Genomic DNA, 27,423 nt, shown 5'->3' on the forward strand with positions numbered 1-27,423 from the left:
TACATAAATAATTATACCCTCATGCTTTTCTGTATAGTGTTTTATTGTATTGTTAAGAGTTTGTGTTCTGTTTTTGGAAATGATATTATTTCATATGTACAGGTACATATATGTATGAAAGTGGGGAGAAATTTGGAAAGGGATAGCCTGAGGAATGTGAGCCACCCTGAACTGAGAGGTATTAGACTCTGGTAGGGTAGAGAATCCAAAACATCCCTGTGGATTTGGTTCAGATGTCTTAAGTGAGCTGTAGCTCACGAAAGCTCATGCTCAAATAAATTGGTTAGTCTCTAAGGTGCCACAAGTACTCCTTTTCTTTTTGCAAATACAGACTAACACGGCTGTTACTCTGAAACTTGGCCTACTTAGACATGCTGAGCTCTGTGTTATCCAGTGTTGATGCTGGGTCTGTGGTACTAGTTTGGGTGGCTACAAGATATAGGTGGAGTTAGATTGAAGCAGTCAGAATTCTAGTGCCTGCTTATATACCAGTAGGCTTATCTGAATTCATGCGTGAGGTTACAGGTGATTGAGGATTGTATTGTATGCTCTCTGGGTCTTCAATAAACTGAGTTATATATAAGTAAGAGTGAGGGGGCTTATCATGTTCCTCACTTTACGATTTTGATCATTATAGAAAGGTAACCAGAGTATTTAGGTTTTAAGTTTGTGAAACCGGCGGTGGTGGGGGAGAAGGTTTTAGAAGGACTATGTCACACATGTTATTTATTTTAGAAAGGGACCCTAGACGTATTACTGAAACCAGCCCTGGTTACTGTGCCCTGGACAGAACAGCTGTAACCCTATTACTCTGTATACATCACTGAAGGTGGTAGGAAAAATAGAGTTATCCTGACAACACCAAGCCCTTTATTCTTTGTATGTTCTTCCTATTCCCAATAACGGTATTGACAATAACCCCATCAAGAAATGTTCCTTTATTGGAAATACATATACATAAAATATAGTTAAAAGAACAAAAGTCTATCATTACTTTTGTGTTGAAACACAAAATACGCAGTAAATTAAATCTCCAAGAAGGGGCCCTTATTTCATATTTTTTTATGTTATTGTGAATAGGTTTGTGTAAAAACACAGAGAATAAGTTACATTGAGAAGAATTTCAAGAACAATATTATTTTAAAAAGGAAATATCACGGCTACCGAGTTAAATTGTGTCCTATGTTCTTAAAAAACTCATTCATCAGGAGTTTCAGCCACCGACTTGCAAGAGTCAGGAAGGATTTGGGGCCAGGGGAGCTGTTATCTCCTTCCTCGGAAGCATCAGGAGTGGCCACAGCTAGAGACAGGGCCAGGGCTCTGAATTCGCTCCCGCGGGATGCTAGGCTGGGTGGTTCTTGCTCAGGGTCTAACTGAGCGCCCTACTCTTGGGGAAATTGTGCCGAATTTTGCAGCAGTGTCTGTTCCCCCCACCACACACACACACACACACACACACACACACGGCATTTCTGGCCACCACTAGGCGCCGCTGGGCTCTGCAGAGCCCAGCTCGCAGCGAGCGGAGCGCCCAGCCTGCCTGGGCTGGAGGCTGCACGGTCTTTGATCCTCACTCTCCCGGGGACAGGAGCGGGCCTGGGAGGCCGGCCAGCTCGGGCAAAGGGTGAGGAAGGGCGGGGCGCGCTCGCGCCGCACCGTGGCCCCTGGAGGGCCAGCAAAGAAGTTGGGGGGTGGAGGGAGTAAAAGGGGGGAGGGGTGCTGGTGTCCGGGCTGGCGGCTGCCCCGTGGCCGGGCTCTGGGGAGGAGGGGTGGGTGCTGGTGCCTGGGGGTGACCCCTTGGCTGGGCTGGGGGCTACCCTGCAGCTGGGCTCTGAGGGGGGGTGGTGTCTGGGCCAGAGGGTGCCCCCTGGCTGGGCTGGGGGGGGGGGGGGGAGAGGGGTTAGGGGTAGGAAGTCCCGTCCCCCCCCCCATCAGAGTGGCAGAAACCTTGGAGGCTTTTTGCCTTCTGCAGTGTGTGGGTGCAGGTCACTTGGCAGGATTATCTAGGTCAGCGGTTCTCAAACTGTGGGTCAGGACCCCGTTTTAATGGGGTCGCCAGGACTGGCTTAGATTTGCTGGGGCCAAAGCCCAAGCCTGAGGACTTCAACCCTGGGTAGGGAGCCTCAGGCAGGGCTTCAGCTTTGGTTTCCCCCTCCCCGCCTGAGGTGGTGGGGCTTTGGCTCCCCCCATGCAGGGCAGCAGGGTTTGGGTGGGCTCAGGCTTTGGTCCCCGCTCCTGACAGTTTTGTAGTAATTTTTATTGTCAGAAGGGGGTCAGGGTGCCATGAAGTTTGAGAACCCCTGACCTAGGTATACCTCACTTAATCATTTCCCTGTTATTGGCTATTGCAGGGGCCTCGGGTAGGGATGCACCTCAAACTCTCCTATTCTGTGCCTATGGCACATAATAGTCTAGTCTCCTGTGAGCTGTAATACTTTTATCTAATTTCAGTTGTTGGGTTTAGTGTACGGGTGCTGGTGACGTGATATTCAGGAGGTCAGACTAAATGATCTGGTGGTCCTCTCTGGCCTTACTTTCTATGACTCAACTGAGTAAAATATTTCCCCCTACTTTTTATTGCTTGGAGAGACCTCCACAGAATCTTCAGAGGTTACTGAGCTTCTCACCCCACTTGTGTGGGAGATGTGGGCTTTCTGTTCATGGATCTACAGAGCACAATCTGGCACAGTTTGTCAATGCCAAACTAATTTCTAAAATAATCTTAAATCATTTAATCTATTTTTAGATCTGTCTGGCCAGGCCAGTACTATTGCTATCCTAATGATAGTAATTTGGCTCCAAAAAAAAAAAAAGCTTTGGAAGCAAAATTGTTGCATAGTTGCAATCAAGGGTGCTGGCTAACTATGGTTCCACAAGCCTTCCAAAGAGTGAAACCTGGGAAGATGCTCTCCATTCTAAGATGTACATTACCCTTGGAAGCAGTCACATAAAATTCTGGCTTTGGTGTTGGGCCTGCCCTTTTCCTACCCCCACCCCCCAGGCCTTTCCGAGTTGCAAACCTGACTGGACCACCAGACCCTTGAGAACTCAGTGAGTTTGTGTACCTACCGCCAAGGACCACAAAAAAACCTCTAGTTTGAGGACTCATTCTATGCAGCATAGTCCCCTTGCCACTGTTTGAAGTGCCTCTATGGCTAGGGACTGCTCTATTTATGGGTTATAAGGCTTAATTATACAATTTTATAATTTATAGTACTAAATGTTATAGGTTAGAAGCTCATAGCTTTTAGGTCCTTCTGTGTTTCCTTTTTAAATATCAAAAACACCCAGAGTCACAGATGGGCAGCTTTTTTAATGTATTGTGATAAATCGCCATAAATAAATATATTTGTATTTAATATTTATGTTGTGGTAGTGGCTAGAGGCCCCACTCAGGATTACAATATGAGTCTCTCGATGTCACTGTTTCAGCTTTCAGAGTAACAGCCGTGTTAGTCTGTATTCGCAAAAAGAAAAGGAGTACTTGTAGCACCTTAGAGACTAACCAATTTATTTGAGCATGAGCTTTCGTGAGCTACAGCTCACTTCATCAGATGTATACCGTGGAAACTGCAGCAGACTTTATATACACACAGAGATCATGAAACAATACCTCCTCCCACCCCACTGTCCTGCTGGTAATAGCTTATCTAAAGTGATCATCAGGTGGGCCATTTCCAGCACAAATCCAGGTTTTCTCACCCTCCACCCCCACACACAAATTCACTCTCCTATGAATTTGTGTGGGGGGGTGGAGGGTGAGAAAACCTGGATTTGTGCTGGAAATGGCCCACCTGATGATCACTTTAGATAAGCTATTACCAGCAGGACAGTGGGGTGGGAGGAGGTATTGTTTCATGATCTCTGTGTGTATATAAAGTCTGCTGCAGTTTCCACGGTATACATCTGATGAAGTGAGCTGTAGCTCACGAAAGCTCATGCTCAAATAAATTGGTTAGTCTCTAAGGTGCTACAAGTACTCCTTTACTGTTTCAGCTAAATTCGAAAACAAGTTAGCTGATGGGGAAAAACGTTTTCAGCATGAGGTCAGAAGTGCCACAGGTACAGAGCACCATGTAGCCTGGGCTGGGGTAACTGTAGGGAAACAGCTTTGTTATATCAACCCTAGCAGCCAATCTGTTCTCATCAGCTGCCAAGGGGAGCCCCATGGCAGACAGCCACTGTCAGCAATAGCTGTGCCAGCTCCAAATGTTCAAAAATCATGAGTAAGAGTCACCAAAAATCACAAGTTTGACTTTAAAACCATGAGATTATGTAAAAATAATAGATTTTATGTTCTTTTTATTTGCCTTCTGCTTTTTGACGCGTTAGGTGCACTGGGGTCATATTTTGAAGTTTTCACCACCACCACAAGGGCCAGAATAGGTGCTGATTCTATGGGTGCTCCGGGGCTGGAGCACCCATGGGAAAAAAATTGTGGGCGCTCAGCACCCACCGATGACCCTGCTGATCAGCTCCTCCCCCTCCCAGTGCCTCCTGCCTGCCATGATCAGCTGTTCGGCAGTGGGCAAGAGGCACTGCGTGGGGAGGGGGCACCCTTGAGGGAGGGGGGCGGAACAGGGTGGGAAGAGACAGAGCAGGGGAGGGGATGGGTGGGGCCGGGAAGAGGTGGGGCGGGGTGGGGTGGGGCCTTGGGGAAAGGGTGGAGTGGAGGCGGGGCCTGGGCCAGAGCAGGGGTCGAGCACCCTTGGGGAAATGACAAAGTTGATGCCTGTGGCTAGAATTTACTTTTCCTTTAAGAATGAAGGCTGAACTCATCACATATTCACTTGACTCCAGAAGTTGGGGCTTTAAGGAAAACAATAATTACCATGAGATGCAGGACAAAATCATGAGCATTGATAACTCTGCAATACAGGATTTTCTAATTGCAGAGAGACCCTTGGAGTCCATGTGTACCTATGCTGGTTGCCAGCCTCGCCCCTCTCACCGTGAAGGGGCTGCCTGCTCCGTGGTGACAGCCAGGGCACTGTGGCTTGCCCACTCCCTCGAGTGCCACCTTTAATCTGCCCTCAGTTCTCCTCTATCCCGGGAGCCCACCAGTCCCCCCAACCAGGGTCCCCCTCTCCCACTAACATCCCGGAGCTTGTCCTGGCCCCCAACCGGACTGGTGCAGCCAAGACATACGTGTGTCGCACCCCACATGGGTCGGGGGTGGCACCCCCGTATCTGGCCACCCATGGCCTGGGCGGAGCCACAACACCGTAACAGCTCTTGGGTGTAGGGTGGGAGGACCCCACCACCATGGGCTCAGCCCTTGCACAGCCTGCACCAGCTGTCACCCATCAGTCCTTCCCACAAGCTCCGCCCCCCACACCTCTGCCGCACTCTCATTGACTGAACAACTGTCCCTCCCTCACTTCCCCCTCTTCCTGCCCCAAGGTGCTGTGGCAGCGGTGGGCAATACCATTGGTAGGGGAAGGGCGGGGAGATACATTGCTCTGTTTCAGTCCTTGCACGTTTTCCAACCTGCCAGCTGTCATGAACAATCCAGGGGCTATGGGAGGTCGCTGCCATCTGGGTTCCCCTCTCCCAACCCCTTCCTCTGGTGAGGTTTGGTATCATCCAGGCAGCCGTCCTGAGTAGGAGGGGGGCACAGGTGAGTTGGAGCTTGAGGCCTCCCCAACTCTGTTTCTGGTGTGATCACATCCCAGCCACTGCCGAGCGAGAGACACGGGAGCCACCATGCAGGTAACGAACCGGGGCCTTCAGCGCCCGCATCCCGGGGGGAAGGCGAGAGACCGGGGGGCCTCCCCATGTGCCACGTCCTGAGGTGAAGTGGGGGGGGTGGGGTGGATCTGTCACAGCTTGTGGTGGCCAGTGCCCCTTGGGCAGGGCTGTGCTGGCTTGGGCTGCGGCAGCCACTTGCTCCTCTCGAGCTGGCCAGTGAGCGGTGAAATCCTGCCCTCTGCTGGGGTTGCTCTGGCTCCTCCCACCAGAACATTAAGTCTGGAACCTGCTGACTATGGCGTGAGCTGCTGATTCAGTCCCATGTGTGGGTGGGGCATTCGCGATGTGAAGATCTGCTGCTATCTCGGCGTCATGAGCTACCCGCCCCGTCCCAGCCCCGACGGAGGGTTCTAATGCTGTTGCTGCCTGTTGCATACAAACGCAGATGCAATGTTCCCGTGTGCGTGGCGCTGGCTGATAAAGGGGCATTTGAGCCTTCTAGTGAAGGAGGGTTCGCTCTGCTCAGTGGTTCCTGATACCACCCTAGGTACAAACCACTGTAGCTCTAGCTACCTTAGGAAATGATGTGTACCGGTGTGTGGCTGTAACAACTTGGCTGTGCCTTGTCTCAGTGTAATTTACGGTGATATTAGTGGGACCAAAGAGTCCTTTGCAGGAGTGGGACCTGAAATGGTAGCAAATACACATGTTCATTTTACCAGTGTCGACAGGGCCTCTATATGTACTGCAAATTGAAACTCCCATAGCTACACCCTTGCTCAGCGTTGCCTATCATGCGTAAGTACAAAGTAGTGTATTGGAGAAGGGTTATGGTTTATTGGCTAAGCATAGGTACTAGAAGTCAGCATTCCCAGGTTCTGTTTCTAGTTCTTGGACAAATCACTTACCTCTTCTGTGAGACAAGGTGACTCAGGTAATATCTTTTTTTTATTGGACCAACTTCTGTGGGAGAGCGAGCACCACCCAGAGCTCTTCTTCAGGTCTGGGAAAGGTACGTGGATCGTCATAGGTAAATGCAAGGTGGAAGATGCTAAATCAGATGGGCAAACTATAGCCCATGAGCCTTTTTAAGCCAGCCCGCGAGCTGCACCAGCGGCTTGGCCCCGCTCCGGCCAGGGCGCTGGGTTGTGGCCGCACCATGTGGCTCCCAGAAGCTGTGGCATGGCCCCGCTCTGGCTCCTACATGCTCCAATGGGAGCTGCAGGGGCGGTGCCTGCGGATGGGGCAGTGAGTAGAGCCACCTGGCTGCACCTCCGCCTAGGAGCCGGAGAAGGGACATGCCACTGCTTCCGGGAGCCACTTGAGGTAAGCGCTGCTCGGAGCCTGCACCCCCTGAGCCTCCCCCCGTGCCCCACCCCTCTGTCCCAGTCCTGATCCCCCTTCCGATCTCCAAACTCCTCTATCCTAGCCTGGAGCACCCTCCTGAACCCCAAACCTCTCATCCCCAGCCCCACCCTAGAGCCCACACCCCCAGCTGGAACCTGCACCCATTCCGCACCCCTGCCCCAGCCCTGATCCTCCCACCCTCTGAACCCCTTTGTCCCAGCCCAGAGCACCCTCCTCCACCCCAAATTCCTCATCCCCATCCCAGAGCCCGCACCCCCTCCTTCACTCCAACCCCAATTTTGTGAGCATTCATGGCCCTCCATATAATTTCTATTCCCTGACGTGGCCCTCGGGCCAAAACGTTTGCCCACCCCTGTGCTAAATGCATCTTGTCTCTCTAATATCCTGGGATTGACACAACAACAACACTGCATATTAACTTTTCTGTGTGTGTTTCCTCATACACCTCTACTCCAATATAACGCGACCCGATATAATATGAATTCGGATATAACGCAGTAAAGCAGTGCTCTGGGGTGGCGGGGCTGCGCGCTCTGGCGAATCAAAGCAAGTTCGATATAATGCAGTTTCACCTATCATGCGGTAAGATTTTTTTGGCTCCCAAGGACAGCGTTATTTGTTATCCACGTTGCAGTGATATGGATGATTTCAAGGATGCCATCACCTTGATTTTAAACCTTAAATTAAAAGTAGCTTTTAATAGTACACCTGCCTTATTTTCTTGTCTGTATAAAACAAACATGCACATGCACACAAAACCAAACCCCAAACATTTTCTTCCCCTGTTGCTATGTGAAAGACCCACACAAACGAAAGGGAAGACTGAGTGACTATACAGGGAAGACAATGACTCACTGTACACAAGTGATGGTAAATACACAAACTGAAAAGGAAATATTTTTGTTCTTCTAGTTACAATAAATCTGAGTTTCTCTGATAGCAAAACTAGGTAAGATTTTCAGCGAGAAGTGTGTGTCATTTAGTTGATATCCCTTTAATTCAGTAATGACTGGAAAGTGTGTTGAGATTTGTAACAGTAAATATTACTGTTACAAATGTTTGTGGTAGAAAAAATAAACTGCAGTGTTCATGCATATGCTCGTTTTCTCTGTGGAAAAGCTATTTACATTTTATCCTAAATTGTTTTAAAAAATAACTTACTGAGGGTTGACGTCCGTATACTGTCAGCACAGAGTATGCTCTTGGCACTTCACAAATAATGAAAGCTCTATATGTAGCAGCATCCTAGCAGTACTTATAGAAAGCAAATGTTTGGACAGCAGTGCAGAGCATTCTGTATTCTGAAATACCATGAAATGTATTGCAACTCTCATTGTTTGCAATTATTAAAGTAAAAGCCTTTGTTTAAAGCTTGTATATAGCTTGTTTATCAGCTGAGGCATGCTGTGGTAACTGTTGCTTTTCCCTTCTTGCAGATACCTCATCAGTAGCTTGCAAATCTGCAGGCAATGATGTAGGCTGAATTTTTATTTAAAAAAAAATTGCTGAACACTTCTTAACTAGACAGAACTTTTTAGTATCATTCAATGCCTAACGTTGCAGAAGGTGAAAGGGAGAATGGTTCTGGACATAAAGAAAACAGACCTGAAAAAAAATCTCCAGAAGCTACTCTTCATGATGATGTAAAGCCATATTGCACTTCAGATGCATCTGCTACGTCACTGGGTCCTACTGGAGATGGGCATTATCCGTGGGGGTGTCCTGTGACTCACACCCGAGAAAAAATTTATACCATCTGCTCAGACTATGCTTTTTTAAATCAGGTAACGTCTGTTCATAAAAGTCCAAGTGCTACAGTTAGTGCCTGCCTACCAGATAGTGCTGCCTTAAATGTTGGAAATAATACACCTAACTTCATTGACATTCAAAGTGGAGCTTCAGAGATAATCTACCATGAAGACACTAACTTGGAAAATTTATCTAGTAGTCTTGGAAAGCTTCCACTGGCATGGGAAATTGACAAATCAGAGTTCAATGGAGTGACCCCAAATCTGAAAAACAGAGCAGGTAAGACAGTACAGCACTGCACCATTCAGAAAAATGCTGCATGAGTGATGTGGAGGGCCAATGCAAGACCCTCCTCCACTTACATTGTGCATTGGAACTATGTAGATGAACACACACACCATCTGTGTGTTGTAGAAATGTTTTTTGTGCTGGCCCCACAGATGCTGGTCTTGGGGGCTTGGATAGGAGTGGGTCAGGCCAGGGGAGAAGTGGCTGCAGTGTTCCCAACTTGGTGGCTCTTGCTTCCTTACTCTACCTTTGCTTTCCTGTAGAACCCAGTAATTTGTCTGATATAGCATACATTTTCAAGCTGTGTAGAAATAATACAAGGTGTTGTAAATCAGTGGTTCTCAAAGCTGGTCCGCCGCTTGTTCAGGGAAAGCCCCTGGCGGGCCGGGCCGGTTTGTTTACTTGTCGTGTCCGCAGATTCGGCCGATCGCAGCTCCTACTGGCCGAGGTTCACCGCTCCAGGCCAGTGGGGGCTGCGGGAAGGGCAGCCAGCACATCCCTTGGCCCGCGCCACTTCCCGCAGCCCCCATTGGCCTGGAGCAGCAAACCATGGCCAGTGGGAGCTGTGATCGGCTAAACCTGCAGACATGACAGGTAAACAAACCGGCCCGGCCCGCCAGGGGCTTTCTCGGACTGGCTTTGAGAACCACTGTTGTAAATCTTATGTGCTCATATAATCCAACCTCTTTTCCACCTAACGGTGGGGCAAATGAATACTTTATTATTGTGTTCTCTTGGTATTACATTTTTGTCACTGTCTGAAAAATAAAACTATTTAGAGCTGACTGAAGTCTGTTTTTAAAAGGGAAGAAATTTCTGGCCTTGTGACTTTCAGCTTTGATCCAGCTACCTTGAAAAACCGCCCAAAGGCTCCTGTGAGAATACTGACAAAAGCAAATGTTATCTTTATAAAATTAAATTTATTATGCATGGAAGAAGTCAAAATTTCCCAAACACTGTTCAAGTATTTTGAATTGTGTATGTATATGAGGTTAAAGAAATTGTGTTTTCCACTGTTTTGTGTTCCTCTTGTTTCTGCTTAGCGAAAGATTTTAATGGTTTATTGACCATGCATATGTACACAACTGATTTTTATATCTAGTCTATAATCACTGTGCATGCCTAGAGCCATTGCTTTAGATTTTTCTTATGAGTTGGCTGACCAGTCAAGTTCTAATTTAGCTTACTATTTCACTGAGGTTCAGAAAAAGTCGCAAAACAAGATTGAAATTATTTGCTCTCAGCTGTTTTTATTCTTCTTCCTGTACAGTGACTTGCAATAAGGGAAAGTTCCTGGGGATATATTTTCCCTCTGCACGTCCCTGGGCGCTCCAGTCAGAAAGTGTGGTTGTTAGTGCTGGATACAGAAGACGCTGTTTATGCAGATTAGCAGTAAAAAGATTAGATGTAAGACTTAGATATGTAATGTGAGGCTATTGTCAGTGGTCTGCTCTCCCTCTAGTGCATCAAGATGGCTCTGGAGAGGTCATGGAAGGCCACCAATTCCTAGGATGGCTTGTGTGAGGGAGGCTCACAATGTTTGTGGAGGCCATGAGTAGGTGATTATAGAGAATAGAAATATTTTTCAGTAAAATGAGCTGTTGTGTAAAAGGTATATACCTGTTTACTGGTTCTTCCCAAAGCTGTTGGCAGTCCCAGTTCAAAAGCTAACTTTTCCTTTCAATGGAAATAATCACAGTACATCTCTATCCATGCAGCATACTGTCTTTTTGTTAGAAGTACATTGAATGCCTTCTGGTAAGGGCATTATAGTGGAAATATTTAGCTTGTATATTAAGCATTCATTAACTGCTTCTAAAATTTATCTTGCAGGCAACATGAAGAAACAAGTAACAAAGAAAAAATCTTTGGACAAAAAAAGCAAACAATACAGGGAGTGTTCTCAACATTCCACTGTTGAAGAAATAAAGCAGCGGAAAGTGCTCGACCTCAGGAGATGGTAGTATTTAAAAGTCATAATTAAGATTACCATAGTATGCAGAGCTTGTTTGTAAATGTTGTTGTGGCTGTGTTATTTTAAATGCTAATGTGTAATAGTTTTTCTTTAATCATTGGATAGAAGGGTATATGGGATCTGTTAAACATAGTTAATGAACTACACCTGATACTTACTACAAGGGGTCTGGGTCTTGTGGTGAACATAACATAAGAAAATAAGAACGGCCATACTGGGTCAGACCAAAGGTCCATCTCGCCCAGTATCCTGTCTTCCGACAGTGGCCAATGCCGGGTGTCCCAGAGGGAATGAACAGAGCAGGTAATCATCAAGTGATCCATTCTCTGTCACTCATTCCCAGCTTCTGGCAAACAGAGGCTAGGGACATAATTCCTGCTCATCCTTATTGTTGTTAAGATACTGTGTGCCATCATTTACATTTCCTACATATTAGGAAATTTCTACTTTCAATAAAGAACAAAAAAGTTGTGGGTGAATTTGGTACTAATAAAAAGTGAGACCCCATTAGCATGAGCAGGCAATGTGTAAATTTACTCACATACAAGTGTAGCTTATTCTGACTTTATGCCCTTCTTTTGTGGTTGGGGCTACTTGAGCAAAACCTCTGTCATATAGAACTGTGAATGTACTACAGAATGTTCACTAAGAACTGGGCTGAAACCACTAAACTAATTTTAACCCTTCAGAAGGTTTCTATGGCATGGGAAATAAAGGTGAGGATAGGGACTCTGTGACCTAAAGTCACCTCCATTGGTAAAGTTCCAAAGAGTTGCAACATAGTAAGGGATTGCAGTATTTGAAAGCTATTGACTTGAAAGGCTGGCTGGCTAAGGTATTGTTATTGGGATACATGTAATCTTTTCCACACGATCAAATGTAGATTTGACCTATTTCAGTTCTGCCTCAAAATTATTTCTATGGTTAGTAGGTCCTTGTGAATTAAGTTGGTGGTCTCAGTGCAGATCTTGATGGAGTGGGATCCACATCACCACCTAGTGTTAGAAATGTTCAGAAAATGAATGTGTGTGAGATTTGTGCTTGTGAAATATGCCAGATTTCCATTTTATTTACTTTTCCTGGGTGAAATCCCATGAAAGATAAATTGGCATACTTACTCCAGAATTTTTAAATTAGTATATGGCGGTTGAGTCTTACCAATGACTTATTTTAAAGGCAAAGTGAGACAAAATACTTTGTTTTTTTAAAACACTGTTTGACTTTTGGGTAAATTGTCATAAATGAAAGTGCAGCAAGCTGCATATATCTAAATAAAGAAAATTTTCTCTTTCTCCTCAGGTACTGTATTAGCCGACCCCAATACAAGACTTCCTGTGGAATTTCCTCTCTAGTATCTTGCTGGAATTACTTATATAGCACACTGGGAACTGGAAAGTACGTCATTTCTATTCCATTTCAATGTCAAGGAACCTAAAATGGCTATCTAAATACCCTATTAATTATAGTTAATTATGATTATCAATTTCATTTTCAGCCTACCACCTATTACTCAAGAAGAAGCCTTGCATATTTTGGGCTTTCAACCCCCATTTGAGGAAATTAGGTTTGGTCCCTTTACAGGAAATACAACTTTAATGAGGTACAATTTGTTTTCTTGAAGCAACGGAAATGCTAATGTATAGAATAATTTTCTAATGCTAAAAATTAGATTGTCGCTCTTAAAACAGCAATAATATACTCTGACTAACTCACTGTGTTTTATTTGAGCTTTCTGAAAACATCATGAACAATGAAGCAAACGTTAAGGGTTCTGATAAGAGAGACCAGAGTTTGTTTTTAATAGCTTATTCCTGAGATGTTTTTGCTGTCCTAGTATTTTTGTATGCTTCTAAACTGATGGCTCTAGTCACTAAAGACTGAAGTTATGTTTTCATTGCATTACCACTGCCTCTGCTGGGAGCCTGCACTGGAAGGGTGACACAGGGTACCCAAATGCTAACAATGGAGGGAAGCTCTCCCCCCCCCCCTTTTTTTTTTAAATCCATAGTTCACCTTTCTTTTTAGAAGTCTCCATGTCAGTTCTCCTTATCCATTCAGTCCTTTGCCTCTTTTAAGAGATCACCAAATATGTCAGATGCCATGATAGTTTTATGTGCAGACCTATTTAGGGTTTGGTGTGAGACCTGTATTAGCTGTACTTGAGAATAAGAACTTTGTTCGTTATAGATCTGTGTGGGATTTGAACTAGTAAGATAAAGGTGAAAAAGCTGTGTATCCATTACCAGACTTCTGGCCCTTCCAGCTCCTTGGAATGAATTATTTATTACTTGTACTACTATAGCATCTATCCTATACTATAGCATCTCAGACCAGGCCACCGTTGTGCAAAGTACTGTATAAATGCATTAGAAGAATGTCCTTACCCCAGTGAGTTTATATTCTAAATCCCTAAAGGAGGAGAAGATTGCAAAAAAAAGTATAAATATTAAGAATTATTTTGCTTCAGTGTTTGTTAAAATACCAAAATCTTTAAAACAAATCTTATTGTTTTCAGATGGTTTAGACAAATTAATGATCATTTCCATGTAAAAGGATGTTCATATGTTCTATATAAACCTCATGGGAAGAACAAGACAGCTGGAGAAACTGGTAAGTAGGTAAATCTTAGACACTAATTTAGTATGTAAATTGGAAAACTGTAGTTGTAAAATGTTTTAGGATCAAGAGAACAATTTGTGTAACTAAATAATCCCAACTTATGCAATTACAGTCAGAACAACAAATGGCTCTGAGCTGCATAGCTTTTCTGACCTTCCTTTTTTTCCCTTCTCCTCTCTCTGTACTCAATTTTTCCTTCTTTTAAGTAAAATAATATACCTTATATGTGATTATTGTGAAATAGCTGCACTCCTAAGGTGCTAGAGGCCTTTGGCTTCCCAATCTGTATCTGGCTACTCTCTCAAGATGTGCATTTATCTTAACAGCATATCTCACCAACTGGTATGTTTTAACACTTGGGAATTCTTTATACAAAATAGATTCAGAAAACTTACAATGTAAAAATACTAACTGACCAGTACACTTTTTAAAAATGCCACACATCTTATACAATGTTTCTTAGTCTTGTCATGCATCAAATGAGACAGTTTTCCTTGAAATAATCATAATTGGTTAATCAACACATTTGATTGGGAATACTTGCAGCATGTGTGAACTAGGTAAGTGATAACTTTACTACATGAGTCTATAATGGTCTTCTAACCCATAAATGCTAAGACATATATCAAACTTCAGATGTTGAGCTGAAAGCAGGATGTCATAGAATCATAGAATATCAGGGTTGGAAGGGACCTCAGGAGGTCATCTAGTCCAACCCCCGTCTGTTTGGGCAGAATGCCCACCAACATTAATTAGTTCTACAGTTGGTGCTATCCTACCAGTAATAATAAAGTAGCTGAACAATGCTGTTCAGATTTTATCTTCCTTTCTGAATGTGTAAGCCTCTAACTGAAAATTAGTCTGCATATAAAAATATAGCTGAACCTTTAAAAAACGTTTTTGGTAGTAAACTGTCAAAGTGAAGGAGTAGCTAAGATATAGGATGCACTGTACTGCAAAGGGACCTGGGAGATTGCTAGCAATCCCTACTGCAGTTTTGAGGGACAATTTGCTAAATTCTATATCCATGGAGAGGAAATAACATTTTGTGTGTCTGCTCTTTAAGTGGAGAAACAAGTTTTTCTTATTTCAGTGCTCTCCTAGTCTCTCTCCTGTATGGAAGCACTATAGTTGGGTTAAGGAATATGTTGAGTCAAGATTCAGATGTGTTTTCCAAGAAGATCATTATTCAAGAAGTGGTTCCCGATATGAAAATGTTGGCGAACCAATTATCTAAGAATTACAGGTCTCTCTAATATATTCTTGCTGTTTACTACAAATGCTGTATTAACTGGCATCAGTGGAATTAAGGACAGTGGGATTGCTCTGAATGGTTGTGAATATTCTTGGTTTTGTCAGCTTTACAATATTTTTATGTAATTCAAAACAAAACAAAAATAATCCCTAAGTCTTTAATTAGGACTCTCTTGCAAGGTGGAAACCCCCCCCTCCCCAAATACTTTCATTCAGATCTAAATGATGCAAGTATTTAAATTATGTGCCGTTTCTAGAGAAATAGTTCTTTGTAACTGATTCAGGGTAATATGTTTTTAGAGAATGGGACCTGAAAGAAACAAATTTAAAATCAAATATATTTGTTTATTGCAAACCTTTCCCATAATGCATCATGCTGCTGCTTGTGCAGTGTGACAATAAATATAACACCAGAAAATGTAAGAAAACTAACTGATCTCTTCTGCTTGATACTGAATGCAAGATTAAAAGCACTTTGGAGAATGATCAGACCTTTCTTTGTAGCTGCAGGGGCCTTGGTAAAGTTAACACAAGGACTGAAAGATGAATCGATGGCCTATATCTATCATTGCCAAAATCATTATTTTTGTCCAATTGGATTTGAAGCTACCCCTGTAAAAGCTAGTAAAGCATACAGGTAAGAATCTTGTAGTTATGCTTGCTCCTCTGTGAATCTTCCACCAAAATGGTGACTGCAAATTATCACTGCATTTACACATGAATTGAGTGCTGTACGAACAGAATGCTAGCCCCCTAAGTGGAAATGAAATGTCTCATTATTTTACAGAGTTCCCAGGTCTGCTGTTGATCAGCTCAGCAGCAAATCTTGGCCACTTGTTTTTGCCTTGTAGCTGTGAGGTGGGTTTTAATAATTAAATCTCTAAGTTGTGAAAGGAAGATAGGGTGCTGGACTTGAACTCAGGAGACTATCGTTAGGTTCCTAGCTTAACCACAGACTTCCTGTGTGGTGGTTTGTTTTATTTTAAGATAAATAACTTAATCTACCCTGTGCCTCAGTTCTCCATCTATAAAATGGGAGTAGTACTTTAATAGAATTCATTGAAGCCACCGATTGTTTCACATAGGCTGCTGAACAGCCATGGGATAGTAACACTAGGGGTATGTCTTAAGAGCAGGACAAAGTAAGATCTTTGGAGGCACTCTCAGAGAACAAGGATGGTGAGGAAAAAAGTTTCTTCTAATTTAAACATGCTTTCTGAGCCTTCAGTCTTCATCGTTGCATAGATATCACATCTGGGCCTTATATTCTGGTCACCATTCTTCCAGTGAGAGATTTGAACAGAATTCCCTGATGAGTCAGTCAACATCAGTTTTTATTAGTGGGGAGGGGGCAGTGTGTCACAATGCAAGATGTTCCTTATCTCCAAGAAACGAACAGTCACTTTCAACCTCAGTTTCCTGTGTGAAGCAGGAGTTTGGACCAGAAATCAAAGTCCTGTTTCTTGGGTAATCTATTTTGCTAATTTATAATAGGTAATACATTATTTGATAGTTCAGTAGCCAGTTATAATTTGTCTCAACTATACCAACAGTTGTAAAATATTTCAATAAAAAATTCTAAAAACCAATAGCAAGTTAATATGCTGCTGTCTTTCATTGCAGAATGCACGCTGAGTCTTACTAGAATTGTATTTTTGTTCAGCAGAGGTCACCTCTTGCAACAAGAAGTGGAGTATTGGATCTTAATTGGAGAATCAAGTAGAAAACACCCTACCATTCACTGTAAAAAGTAAGTTTATATACTTCTCGCTCTCTCCTTTTTAAAAAAAATTTCTAGAATATAGGTACTTAAAACATTCAGTTTCTTCTAAGAACTCCCTCTCCAGTCAGGCATGGGCAGTACATTAACCATTTGTAGCTTTCATGATTCATGGAGTATTCAGTATTTTCAGAAAAGTCAGGGTTTTAGTGAGAGTTTTGATTTTTCATATTATACTTGACCTGGGTTACTAATTCTGTGATTAAATCTACAACATGTCCACAGTGGTTTTTTGTGAGCACAGAGTATAATGTACAGAAGACAAGGTTCCAGTCCCAGATGTTTGCCACCGAAATAGACAAACACAAATCAGAAAATATTGAAAATATTGAAGACTCAGAAAAGGTGTAACTCAGAGCTCTTTTTTAAGAGATTTTATTTTTGTCTGAGTTGGAACTGATTCACTGCAACAACTTCCTCGATCTGACTTGGTGCTGGATCTATAAAACTTGGGTACCAGTTTCTGGAGGAAGGAAACAGCATTTCTCCTAAACATCAGAATTTCTGAAAAAATCCACACCCCCCACCCCAAAAAGAAAAAAAAACAAACAAACCAAATCATGGGGACTGTGAGCAAAAAGGTTTCTCTGACTTTTTCTCTTGCCTGTTTGTGGGATGGTATGTTGACCCATGGGAACAGAGCTGGTTGGAAAAATCTGACAGTAAAGAAGTAAAAATTTGTGCATCCCCGCCCTCCCCCTTGGTGTTCTGTCCAGCTATTCTGAGACCATAAATTCTAGTGGTAAATGGTTTTTGTGATCACTTCTACATGTTAGTCCATTTTATTTTGTAGGTGGATAGATATTGTTACAGACCTGAACACTCAAAATCCAGAATACTTGGATATTCGGCACCTGGAGAGGGGTCTGCAGTATAGAAAAACAAAGAAGGTAATATTGACTTATTAAGATTGGGGAAAGAACTTTTGCATGAGACTTTTTTTCCAATGAGCTTATTCATACTTTGCTGTACTAAAGAAGCTGTAATTTAACTTTTGGTGAAGTCTCCTACTATAGAGTTAGAAGTCCAGAGTTCAAATCTTATGGCTGCCATGTCTGGTGGAATGAAAATTATTGGGGAAGTTTTATGGCTTGTGTTATACAGGAGGTCAGCCTACATGATCACGGTGATCCCCTCTGACCTTGGAATCTCTGAATCTATTAATTATAACTTCTGCTGAGAGGGAATGCTGCGGAAATTCAGAAAACCAAACATAGATGCTAAAAGAGACACTGCAGAGCACAAGAGTTTAGGTCTGCCTTGCAGGATGTAGGATATGCCAGTCCAGGTTATTGGCCCTTCATCTTTGATATCCTATCTCATTTTACTGTGTAATTTTTTGGGGGCATACAATTACCCAGTCCCTGTGTGACGAGATCCCTGGTGTGCAGCCTGGTACTGTGGGACGGCTGAGCCTCCTTAACTCTCTCCAGCCGGGGCTGTCTCTCACACTGCTTTGCTAGTGACAAGCAGCAAGCCCCTCCAAGCGCTGTGATCACTCGGCACGCCAGCATGTGGAACCCCACACACTCAGCTAGATTGCATGAATGCTCCTAGCCACTCATAAATCTCACAGAGAAAGGCACCAGTGCCAACCCCCACCCAGCACTGTACCTCAGGAATATACTCTCTTGCAATACTCAAGACAAACAATGCATATTTATTAATTGGTTCACCACGTCGATATACACCAGCCTTTGCAAAACCTGAGCAGATTTGCCACACACTTCATACATACTCACTGGTAAAGATAAACAGTAAAACAAATTTATTGACTACAAAAGATAGATTAAGTAACTATAAGTGATAGGCAAAAAGTCAGTTAGATACCAAAATAAAATAAAATATAAGCATGCAGTCCAAACTCTCAACCCTATTAGATGGGGCAACATCTAGATTAAGCAGTTTTTCTCACCCCACTGGATAGTGCAGTTCATAATTCACAGATTTCACCCTTGAAATCTGGGTCAGTCCCCTCAGTTGGAGTAGGTGGGTGAAGGAGAAAAACCCAGCATGTGGCCACTGTGTTCTGTTTTATAACCTCAATCCTATGTGCTTGGGGAGCACAAGTCCAGGCATGTCTGGGGGCATTGCTGAGTCTCCAGGCAAGACTGAGCAACTCCCCTGGTGTGGCCTCATGCAGGTGAACCATTGAATTGCTGCACAATGGTTGTTGATGAGTTGTTTAACACCCCACCTGGGTGTTGGCTACTTTCCTTGCTGTTGCCTCTGGGGAGCTAATATTTGGCTGATTCCTCAATTTACAGCATGTTTTAGTGACAACCATTCAACACAATTTTCATAACTTCATATGCATTAAAGATATACATCAGATATACATGGATAGAGAAATGACTTTCAGCAGATCATAACCTTTCCCCTTACAAGGCATGCTTTAGATGTAAGATCATGATTATATAAAAATAAGGAATAGGGGGGTTCCAGGGCGCTCCTCCAAGGTATAGAATGTCACACCCTGTTAGTGCAGCTGGATTTTGTCTTAGCGAAATAGTGAATTTTTAAATTGATTTTTAAATTTACCTGACATTAACTTGATTGTGTGACCTCCTTGTTCACTTAGTATAGCATGGTGTAATCAGGAGATAAAGTACAGTGGATGGGGAAGTAGTATCTGACAAAAAACAGTGCATGTGTCTCGATTTGTTCCATGGCTTTTATTTGTATAATTTTTCTTATGGAGGATTAGGCCTCTGAGAAGAATTGAATTTTAAGCCTGGACTTGAAGGCAGAGAGGGTTGAAGCATGGTGGAATGGGTTGAGGAGGTAGTTCTTCTTTGAGTGCTTCCCTGTGAGCACTCCACTTCAGGTGTTGTTGCATCCTGGCACCATTGATCGGATATTTTCAGTAGCAATACTCAGTCGGGATGCACCTTGGAGTCTCGTTTTGTGTGCATATGGTATGACCCCTCAGTTCCTTCTCAACCATCCTCTGCTGAAGATGAGCTCGGGACAGTGCGACAGCTTCTTCCCCTGCAGATAGTAAAGAAACCTTAGATAAGTTTATTATAGTTCCTTGTTAGCTTAATTAGCAATTAGTTGTTTTTTCAAAACAAGTTTTTTCTCCCATTCCCTGCTCCTTTTGGAGCACGCCTCGAAACATGCCGAGCTCACCTGGCTTTAAAAGATGTGGCTCCTGGTGAGAAGCAATGCCACAATCTGATGAACACTCTCTCTGTGTGAGATGTCTGGGTGAATCACCTATACCCCAAAAGTGAATTCACTGTAACAACCTGAAGGCGAGAGCCTGGCATGACCAGGGCCTCTGCCTCAAAATGATTCTCATGGAGAAGTCACTCCAGCCAGGTACAGAAAATGACCAACCAAAACTTCCCCCTAAGTCCTTGCTGACAAGGTCAGAACTGACAGAGAGCACGGCTCTGTCCTCTCATGAAAAGAGGAAGTGAGCACTGACCTCTCCTAAGAGGGATTCGCATAAAAAAGAAATAGTCCCCTGTGAGGTCGTTACCCTCAGTGCTGACAACCCCAAGAGTCAGCACTTACCACTCCCCCAGCATCTCCAGTACGGACCGTGTCATTGAGCCCAGAGCAAAGGGCAGGAAGTCAAGATATAAGCACCGCCATGTCTCTTCCATGGCACCAACCACACCGGCACACGCAGCAGACACAGCACCGACCATGCTGCCACCTCCAGTGCCGACCACAAAATGAGTGCCACTGCCATGCTTGTCACTGCCACCTCTGCCAGCACCGACTGATAGTGCTGCGATGGGTCCACTGGCACTTACAAAATTTAGCCACAAGATGGCTGCACGCCTTTCAGCCGCAACTAAACCCTCAGCACCGCATCCACCAGCACTGCAGCAATTCCTCGCTCAGCAGGATATTTCCGTATCATTCATGTCCCAATCAGCAGTCCTTGACACCTATGGACTGTCCACAAGGAGTGTCATTACACAGCCCACGGTACCGTCGGTACCCAGTGACAGCGATGATGAGGACCAGGACGGAGGAGTGTTCTCCCCACAACACTCCTCACTTACTCACCACAGACCTCCTTGGGGTACACTGAGATCTAAAAGCCACCATAGTCAACCACCATAGCCATTGTACGGACATGCTTTTCCCATGAAGTGGCCGCCATGGGATCCCTGGGCAGCATACAGAGCCCACCATGCCAGAACCTCATTGCCACCCAGAGGTGATCTTCGGTCTCCTACATTATCTCCAGTGGCTACAACATCTGTACCTCCAGAGGAGACTACAGAGGAGCCAGAGGAAGAAACAGGCCCAGAGGATGTGTCACCAACGCACAACTCTTCTTCCCCCAATGAGGCCATCATGCCACCTCCACCTACAATGGCAGATGACTTCAAACAATTTCAAGACCTCTTTAAGAGAATCGCACTAAGCCAGGACATCCCATTAGAGGAGGTCCAGGAAAACCAACATAAGCTGCTCAAAATCTTGCAACCTTCCTCAAACATTGCACTTCCAATAGATGATGTAATTCTGGAACCCGCTGAAATGGTATGGCATACACCAGCCACCATCCCTCCCACATGCAAATAGGCTGATAGAAAATACTACATGCCAGACAAGGAAATGGACTTTCTCTTTTCCCACGCACCACCAAACTTGTTAGTAGTTGAGGTTGCAAACCATCACTCCAAACAACCCCAGTCCAAATCCAAACTTGAGGACAAAGACCACAAGAGACTAGACCTCTAAGGATGGAAGGTCTACACCTCATCCACTTTACAATCCTGGGTCACTAACTATAGCGCCCTTCTGGCGAAATATGATTATGACAATTATGGGAAGTTATTTGAGTTTATGACTGAACTTCCTGAAGATAAAAGAGCACAATTCAAGACGTTGCTCACCGAGGGACAACTAGTAGCCAGGACTGCCCTAGAAGCTTCCCTGGATGTTGCCAGTACGGCAGCACACGCCACAGCTATTGTAATGTGCAGAGCATCTTGGCTCTTGTCATCCGGCATCCCAAAAGAGCTTCAGATTCAGGTGGAAGACCTCCCCTTTGACAAAGATAAATTGTTCTCATCTAAGACTGATGAGGTACTCCATTCTATGAAAGACTCACATGCGACTGGGCATCTACACACCTCCTACTAAGAGAAAGCGCTATCAGCCTTACCACCATGCCAGAGAGTCACAATTCCACCCTCCGCAGTCCAGACCGTATGAGTCCAACAGACAAAGAAATAGATCTCTGAGGCACCAACTCTCACAACCTCAACAAGCGGCTTCACAACCACCACCTAACAAGCAATGGTTTTGAAAGGTTGGTCGAGGGTCTGAACGACCTCCCCCTCACATCAGTGTCATTTCGCCCATTTAGCCACCAATTGAGACACTTCTACCATGCAAGGGAGTGCATCACACAAGGTTGTTGGGTCTTAGAAATCATAAGGTCGGGCTATACCATCCCCTTTATTTCTTGTCCCCCCATCCTACTCTCTTCCCCGTCCCTCTTCTCATGAGCACCTCTTAAGGCAGGAGATAGATCATCTTCTGCATCTCGGTTCTGTGGAAGCAGTACCTACACAATACAGAGGGAAGGGCGTCTATTCCCACTATTTTTTGACCCAGAAGAAAAATGGAGGATGGCGATGCATACTAGACATACAGAAACTCAACTCAAATTCCTATGCTCCCACAAATTCAACATGGTCACACTAGGCACAACAATCTCAGCGCTGGAACAGAGGGACTGGTTTTCAGCCCTCGACCTACAAGACACATATTTCCACATTACCATACACCCATCTCACAGACGATTCCTCCGATTCACAGTTGGACACGACCATTTCTAGTATAGGGTACTCCCCTTCAGACTGTCCCCTGGACCAAGGGTATTCTCCAAAACGCTTGTGGTCGTAGCAGCACAGCTGTGCAAGCAAGGTATCATATTCTTCCCAGACCTAGATGACTGCCTCTAGAAAGGCCCAAATCAGGCAGAGACAAAAAAAAATTACCTGACTGACCATCACCCTCTTCCAAAAATTAGGGTTGCAGTTGAACACACAAAAGTCAACACTGATACCCACGAAACAACTGGTCTTCATTGGAGCATTCATTCGGTTCAAGCCAGAGCATTTCTACCTTGAACCAGATTTAGGACTATAAAGAATCTCATAGACACCATCTCCATCTGCCCACGAATCATGGCAAGAATCCGTCTACAACTACTAGGACACATGGCTGCCACCATATGCATGGTAAAACATGCCAGATGCCAAGGCTGCCTGGGTTCAGTATACAAACCCATCAAACACAGTCTGAACAAGTTGGTAACACCACCTCCCAAAGTGCTAGAATCCCTTTGGTGGTGGACGAGACCAGAGAATTGTTGTTCAGGGATCCCCTTTCAACAAGCACTACCCTCAATTATGATCACAGCAGATGCCTCCTAGTTTGGTGGGGGCGCATGCCTGGATCATCACACAATCCAGGGCAGATGGTCACCAACGGCAACACATCTCCATATCAACTTACTGGAACTCAGAGCGATATGGAGTGCCTGTCTCCATTTTCTTCCACTCATAAGCAATGAGACAGTACGAGTGATGACAGACAATATTGCATGTATGTTCTACATAAACAGACAAGGGGGAGCATGATCCCATTCCCTATGCATCGAGGCCATCAAACTATGGAATTGGTGTATCCATCACCACATTGACATCTCAGCCTCATACCTTTCTGGATGCCAAAATACCACAGCCGACACTCTAAGCAGAAGGCTCTGACAGGAGCACAAATGGAAAATGAATCCCACAGTCTTACAACAGATATTCCAAAGATGGGGTTTTCCCACCATCGATCTATTCACCACATCTCAGAATCACAAATGCCTGCTATTCTGTTTGAGGGCAGGATTAGGACCTCAATCTTTAGGGTATGCCTTCCTACGCACATGGGACAAGATGCTCCTGTGTACATTCCTGCCAATCCCACTAATCCTGAGTCCTGCACAAGATACAGGACGAAAATGCCCAAATCATCCTGATAGCATGGCCCAGACAGACCTAGTACCTGTACCTGTTATGCATGACTGCGCTTCACGAACTCTCCCATTGAGATCAGATCTCCTCTCACAAGCCAACGGTCAGATCCTCCATCCGAACCTGGAGAAACTCCATATGAAAGCACATCTCCTCCATGGTTCCAGCAACATGAGTTAACCTGTCCGGAACAAGTCAGACACATGTTATTGAACAGCAGATGTACATCCACACGCAATATTTACCTGCAAAAATTGAAAAGATTTTCCATATGGAGTTAGAACAAACAGTTCACTCCGAAAGCTACACTGCTGTCAGTAGTGCTAGAATATCTCTTGGAGCTAAAGAATTCCAGACTGTCCACGAGCTCTATTAAAGTACATCTCACAGCAGTCACAACTTTCCATTGTAAGATCGATGGATTTTCGGTATTTGCACATGCGACCACAAAACGTTTTCTTACTGACCTTCAGAATCTCTACCCTGAAGTACAGCCACCCATGCCTACATAGGACTTAAATCTAGTTCTCAAAGGCCTTATGAGACCCCCCCCTTTGAACCACTGGCTACCTGCTCCCTATTGCACACATCACATCCACTAGAAGGGTCAGTCAGAAAAGTGCACTAATGGCCAACCTGCCATACACTATCTTTTTTAAAGACAGGATCACATTGTGGCCCCACCCAAAATTCCTCCCTAAAATAGCTTCAACCTTCCATATTAATCAACATATTGACCTCCCTACATTCTGTCCTAAACCACACAGAAACACACAGGAGGCCGTGTCTCATACCCTCGATGTTCAACGTGCTATAGCCTTTTATTTGGACAAAACAAAGTCTTTCCACAAATCTCCAACGCTGGTCATCTTGATGACGGAATGATCCAAGGGCTCTGCTATATCGAAACATAGACTATTTAAGTGGATCTCAAGCTGCATACACTTACATTATAAAACATATAAGACAGAACCCCCAATGGGTGTCAGATCCCATTCTACATGATTCATAGCAGCATCTATTGCATTTCTAAATAGTGTATCCATTTCAGAGATCTGCTACAGGGGCCTCAGAACATACGCTCACTAACTACTATGCAGTTATACAGCCTCCAGAGCCAATGCCATATTAGGCCTAACGGTCCTCTCCTCTACTATGTATGCAACTTCAAAGTCTCCCCAACCGTAGTGGACACTACTCTACAGTCACCAGAAGTGCAGCACCCACAGGGACAGCACTCGAAGAAGAAGAGAGGGTTACTCACCTTGTGCAGTAATTGAGGTTCTTAGAGATGTGTGTCCCTGTGGGTGCTCCACTACCCAGTCGCCTCCCCTCTACTTTGGAGTTTGATACAAGGACTCTATGGTAGAGAAGGAACTGAGGGGGTCAGGCCGCGCGTGCACTAAACAAGACTCCAATGGTGCCGCAAGACAGCTATTGTGCACGCGCGGTCTGTCCAACCACTGCTACCAAAAATCTCAGATCAGTGGCGTCGGGATGCAACAACACCTGAAGTGGAGCACCCATGGGGACACATCTCAAAGAACCTCAGTAACTGCACAAGGTGAGTAACTCTGTCTTCTAGGTGCAAGGAAGGGTGCATGGAAGAAAATCTGAAGATGCGTGGAAAGAGGACAGAAACACCGTGATAGCTGTTTTTTGAGTGGAGAGTGTAAAGGCTAACAAAGTTAGGCAAAATCTGGGTTATGCTGACTTGTGAATGCTAGATAGGGAAACTTAAATACTGTGTAGAAGATTAGGAAGGGAGCTAGTAAAGGAGTTGAAGAAACTAAACTAAAGCAGTTTGTCACATAAATATTCAAAAGATTTTCATAAATAATACTATTAAGTAGATAATTAAGTAGTTTTCTCTGCACACTTTTTAACAAAACACTTCTTACCTTTGTCAGGTAGGAGGAAATCTGCACTGTATCATTTCTTTTCAGAGACTTAACTGGCAAAGGTTTGGTCCTTGGAACTTCCCATTTGGAAACATTAGACGAGATATGCAACCACAAGCACAAGGAATTGCGAAATCTGAAAGCGAAGACAATATCACCAAGAAACAGCATGGACATCTGGGTAGATCTTTCAGTGCTGGTTTTCATCAAGAGTCCATGTGGAAGAAAATGTGTAATCTTCATGAGAGGAGGAACAGTGGATATCAGAGTTATACTGATTATGATGGGAATGATAGAAATTAACTTAGTACAGCACAACTAATGTACTAAAGTTTTGCTAAGACATGGTAGGAGTTTATTAAGCCTAGAGTAGGTATGACTAGAAATGGTATAAAAGGCAATCTCATAGTTATTTAAATACATACTTCTGTGTATGGTTGCGATGGGTGAGATCAGATGTGAAAACTAACAAACAAGCACAGATTATTGTACTTTGTAATCAGAGTAAATATAATAAGCAAACTGTCACTTCAAATAATTGAACTGCATTTGGGACCGTGGAAAAAACAAAAACAAATTGTGGTTAAAGCCATTTATGTAAACAAACAGCATTGAAAAGTATTCAAAGCATGAACCTTTATATCTTATTACATTCCAAATGATTATCCTGGATACTATATAAGGGTAAAAATGTAGACATTTCCTTCCTTTCTAACATTTTATTTTTATTTTAAATGCAATAAGGCTCCCACTGTCAATTAGAAATATTGTAATACAAAAAACTTGTCAAACATAACTGAGTGGGTGGTCTCAGTCTAATTCCCAGTGGACTAGTGTCCATGTCCCTTAAAATAATGATATTTTGCCAACTGGTACAAATTAGTGCTATTGTATCTGAAAAGCCTGAGATTGATCGTACAGGGGAAAATGACATTACTCTGGGTCAGGCTTCAGGCACAACAGTAGGGTGGGCTTGTGCTGTTACCCCTCTTCTGCCTGTTCTGTAGATAAAGTAGTGGATTTTTACTACAGCACCTTTGTGAGCACTGAATTTGCTTCATTTTCCACAGGCTTCTTAAATAAAAATGAAGTTGAATTTGCTGATAACCAAGCTGAACACACTTTGGCCTGTTGGCTGTTCTTTTCCTTCATTGTGTCTCCAAATTTCTTAGTGTTCTTACTTGTTAATTTTTCTATGAGGGGTGACACTATTAAGTACCAAAGAATGCTAGCAGCCCTAACAGTATATCTGTCAGCAAACAATTTATATTGTTCAGGTTTCCATGTAAAGCACCTATATTTGGACTAATATAACTTTCTTTGCCCCAAAACATTTTAGCAGTTATAACATTCTACATACAAATGATGAGCTCAAGGATTAATTTTGTTGACATGAACACTTGTCATGGAATGCAGGGTTTTTTGTGGTTTGCTGCTTTTGTTAACCAAAAAACGGGAAACTTTTAGACAATTTTCTTCATCCAATAAAATCTGTTTTCTACTTTGTCATTTGTTTGTTTTGGGAATGTCCTTATTCTTAGCCTTGAAGAGTTTATCCTCTAACTGAGGGACTATTCTTGCTTCTCTCACTCAGTGGAGTAGCCCCACTGAAGTTTCCTGAATGATGCCTTTATGACTAAGTCCATAATATGTCTGGGATATATTAAGCATATGAATTTAAAAGGGCAGCTTTTCTTTTCTATAAGAGAGACTAATTTGCAGGGGAAGTAAAGGCATGTGTAGGATAAGCAGGACAGTTGATAATGGTGTTACCCCACTATTTGGACTTAA

At 43.7% G+C, this 27,423-nt stretch overlaps 1 protein-coding gene and 1 long non-coding RNA gene across 4 annotated transcripts; one reads left to right on the forward strand and one right to left on the reverse strand.

Moving 5' to 3' along the window:
• The first annotated feature begins 1,505 nt into the window (after nt 1-1,505).
• BIVM (basic, immunoglobulin-like variable motif containing) lies at nt 1,506-27,141 on the forward strand. Of its 3 annotated transcripts, none has more exons than XM_048854598.2 (10): nt 1,506-1,624; nt 8,496-9,087; nt 10,930-11,056; nt 12,371-12,466; nt 12,567-12,671; nt 13,587-13,681; nt 15,449-15,581; nt 16,608-16,694; nt 17,518-17,614; nt 25,642-27,141. In XM_048854598.2, the coding sequence occupies exons 2-10, from the start codon at nt 8,607-8,609 to the stop codon at nt 25,933-25,935; spliced, it is 1,515 nt and encodes a 504-aa protein (XP_048710555.1). In that variant the 5' UTR covers nt 1,506-1,624; nt 8,496-8,606; the 3' UTR covers nt 25,936-27,141. The 3 variants fall into 3 exon arrangements, with proteins under 3 accessions (XP_048710555.1, XP_048710564.1, XP_048710574.1); XM_048854607.2 differs by having other exon boundaries at nt 1,507-1,624; nt 16,611-16,694; XM_048854617.2 differs by lacking the exon at nt 1,506-1,624 and having other exon boundaries at nt 8,733-8,843.
• On the reverse strand, nt 18,365-25,767 carry LOC125638674 (uncharacterized). The gene is made up of 3 exons (XR_007357275.1): nt 25,633-25,767; nt 23,769-23,912; nt 18,365-19,715 (listed from the first exon to the last, which is right to left on the reverse strand). It is a non-coding gene; the product is annotated as an uncharacterized LOC125638674 (long non-coding RNA).
• Nucleotides 27,142-27,423: the final 282 nt, after the last annotated feature.

Source organism: Caretta caretta, chromosome 1, assembly GCF_965140235.1.
Source record: "Caretta caretta isolate rCarCar2 chromosome 1, rCarCar1.hap1, whole genome shotgun sequence".
Classification (NCBI taxonomy): Eukaryota; Metazoa; Chordata; order Testudines; family Cheloniidae; genus Caretta; species Caretta caretta.

Excerpts from the sequence above, each read along its gene's own strand:
- BIVM (XM_048854598.2), top strand. The coding sequence starts at position 8,607 with ATGCCTAACGTTGCAGAAGGTGAAAGGGAGAATGGTTCTGGACATAAA. Across the intron at positions 12,467-12,566 it reads AGCACACTGGGAACTGGAAA|CCTACCACCTATTACTCAAG; the intron begins GTACGTCATTTC and ends TTTCATTTTCAG. Across the intron at positions 16,695-17,517 it reads CCTACCATTCACTGTAAAAA|GTGGATAGATATTGTTACAG; the intron begins GTAAGTTTATAT and ends TTTATTTTGTAG.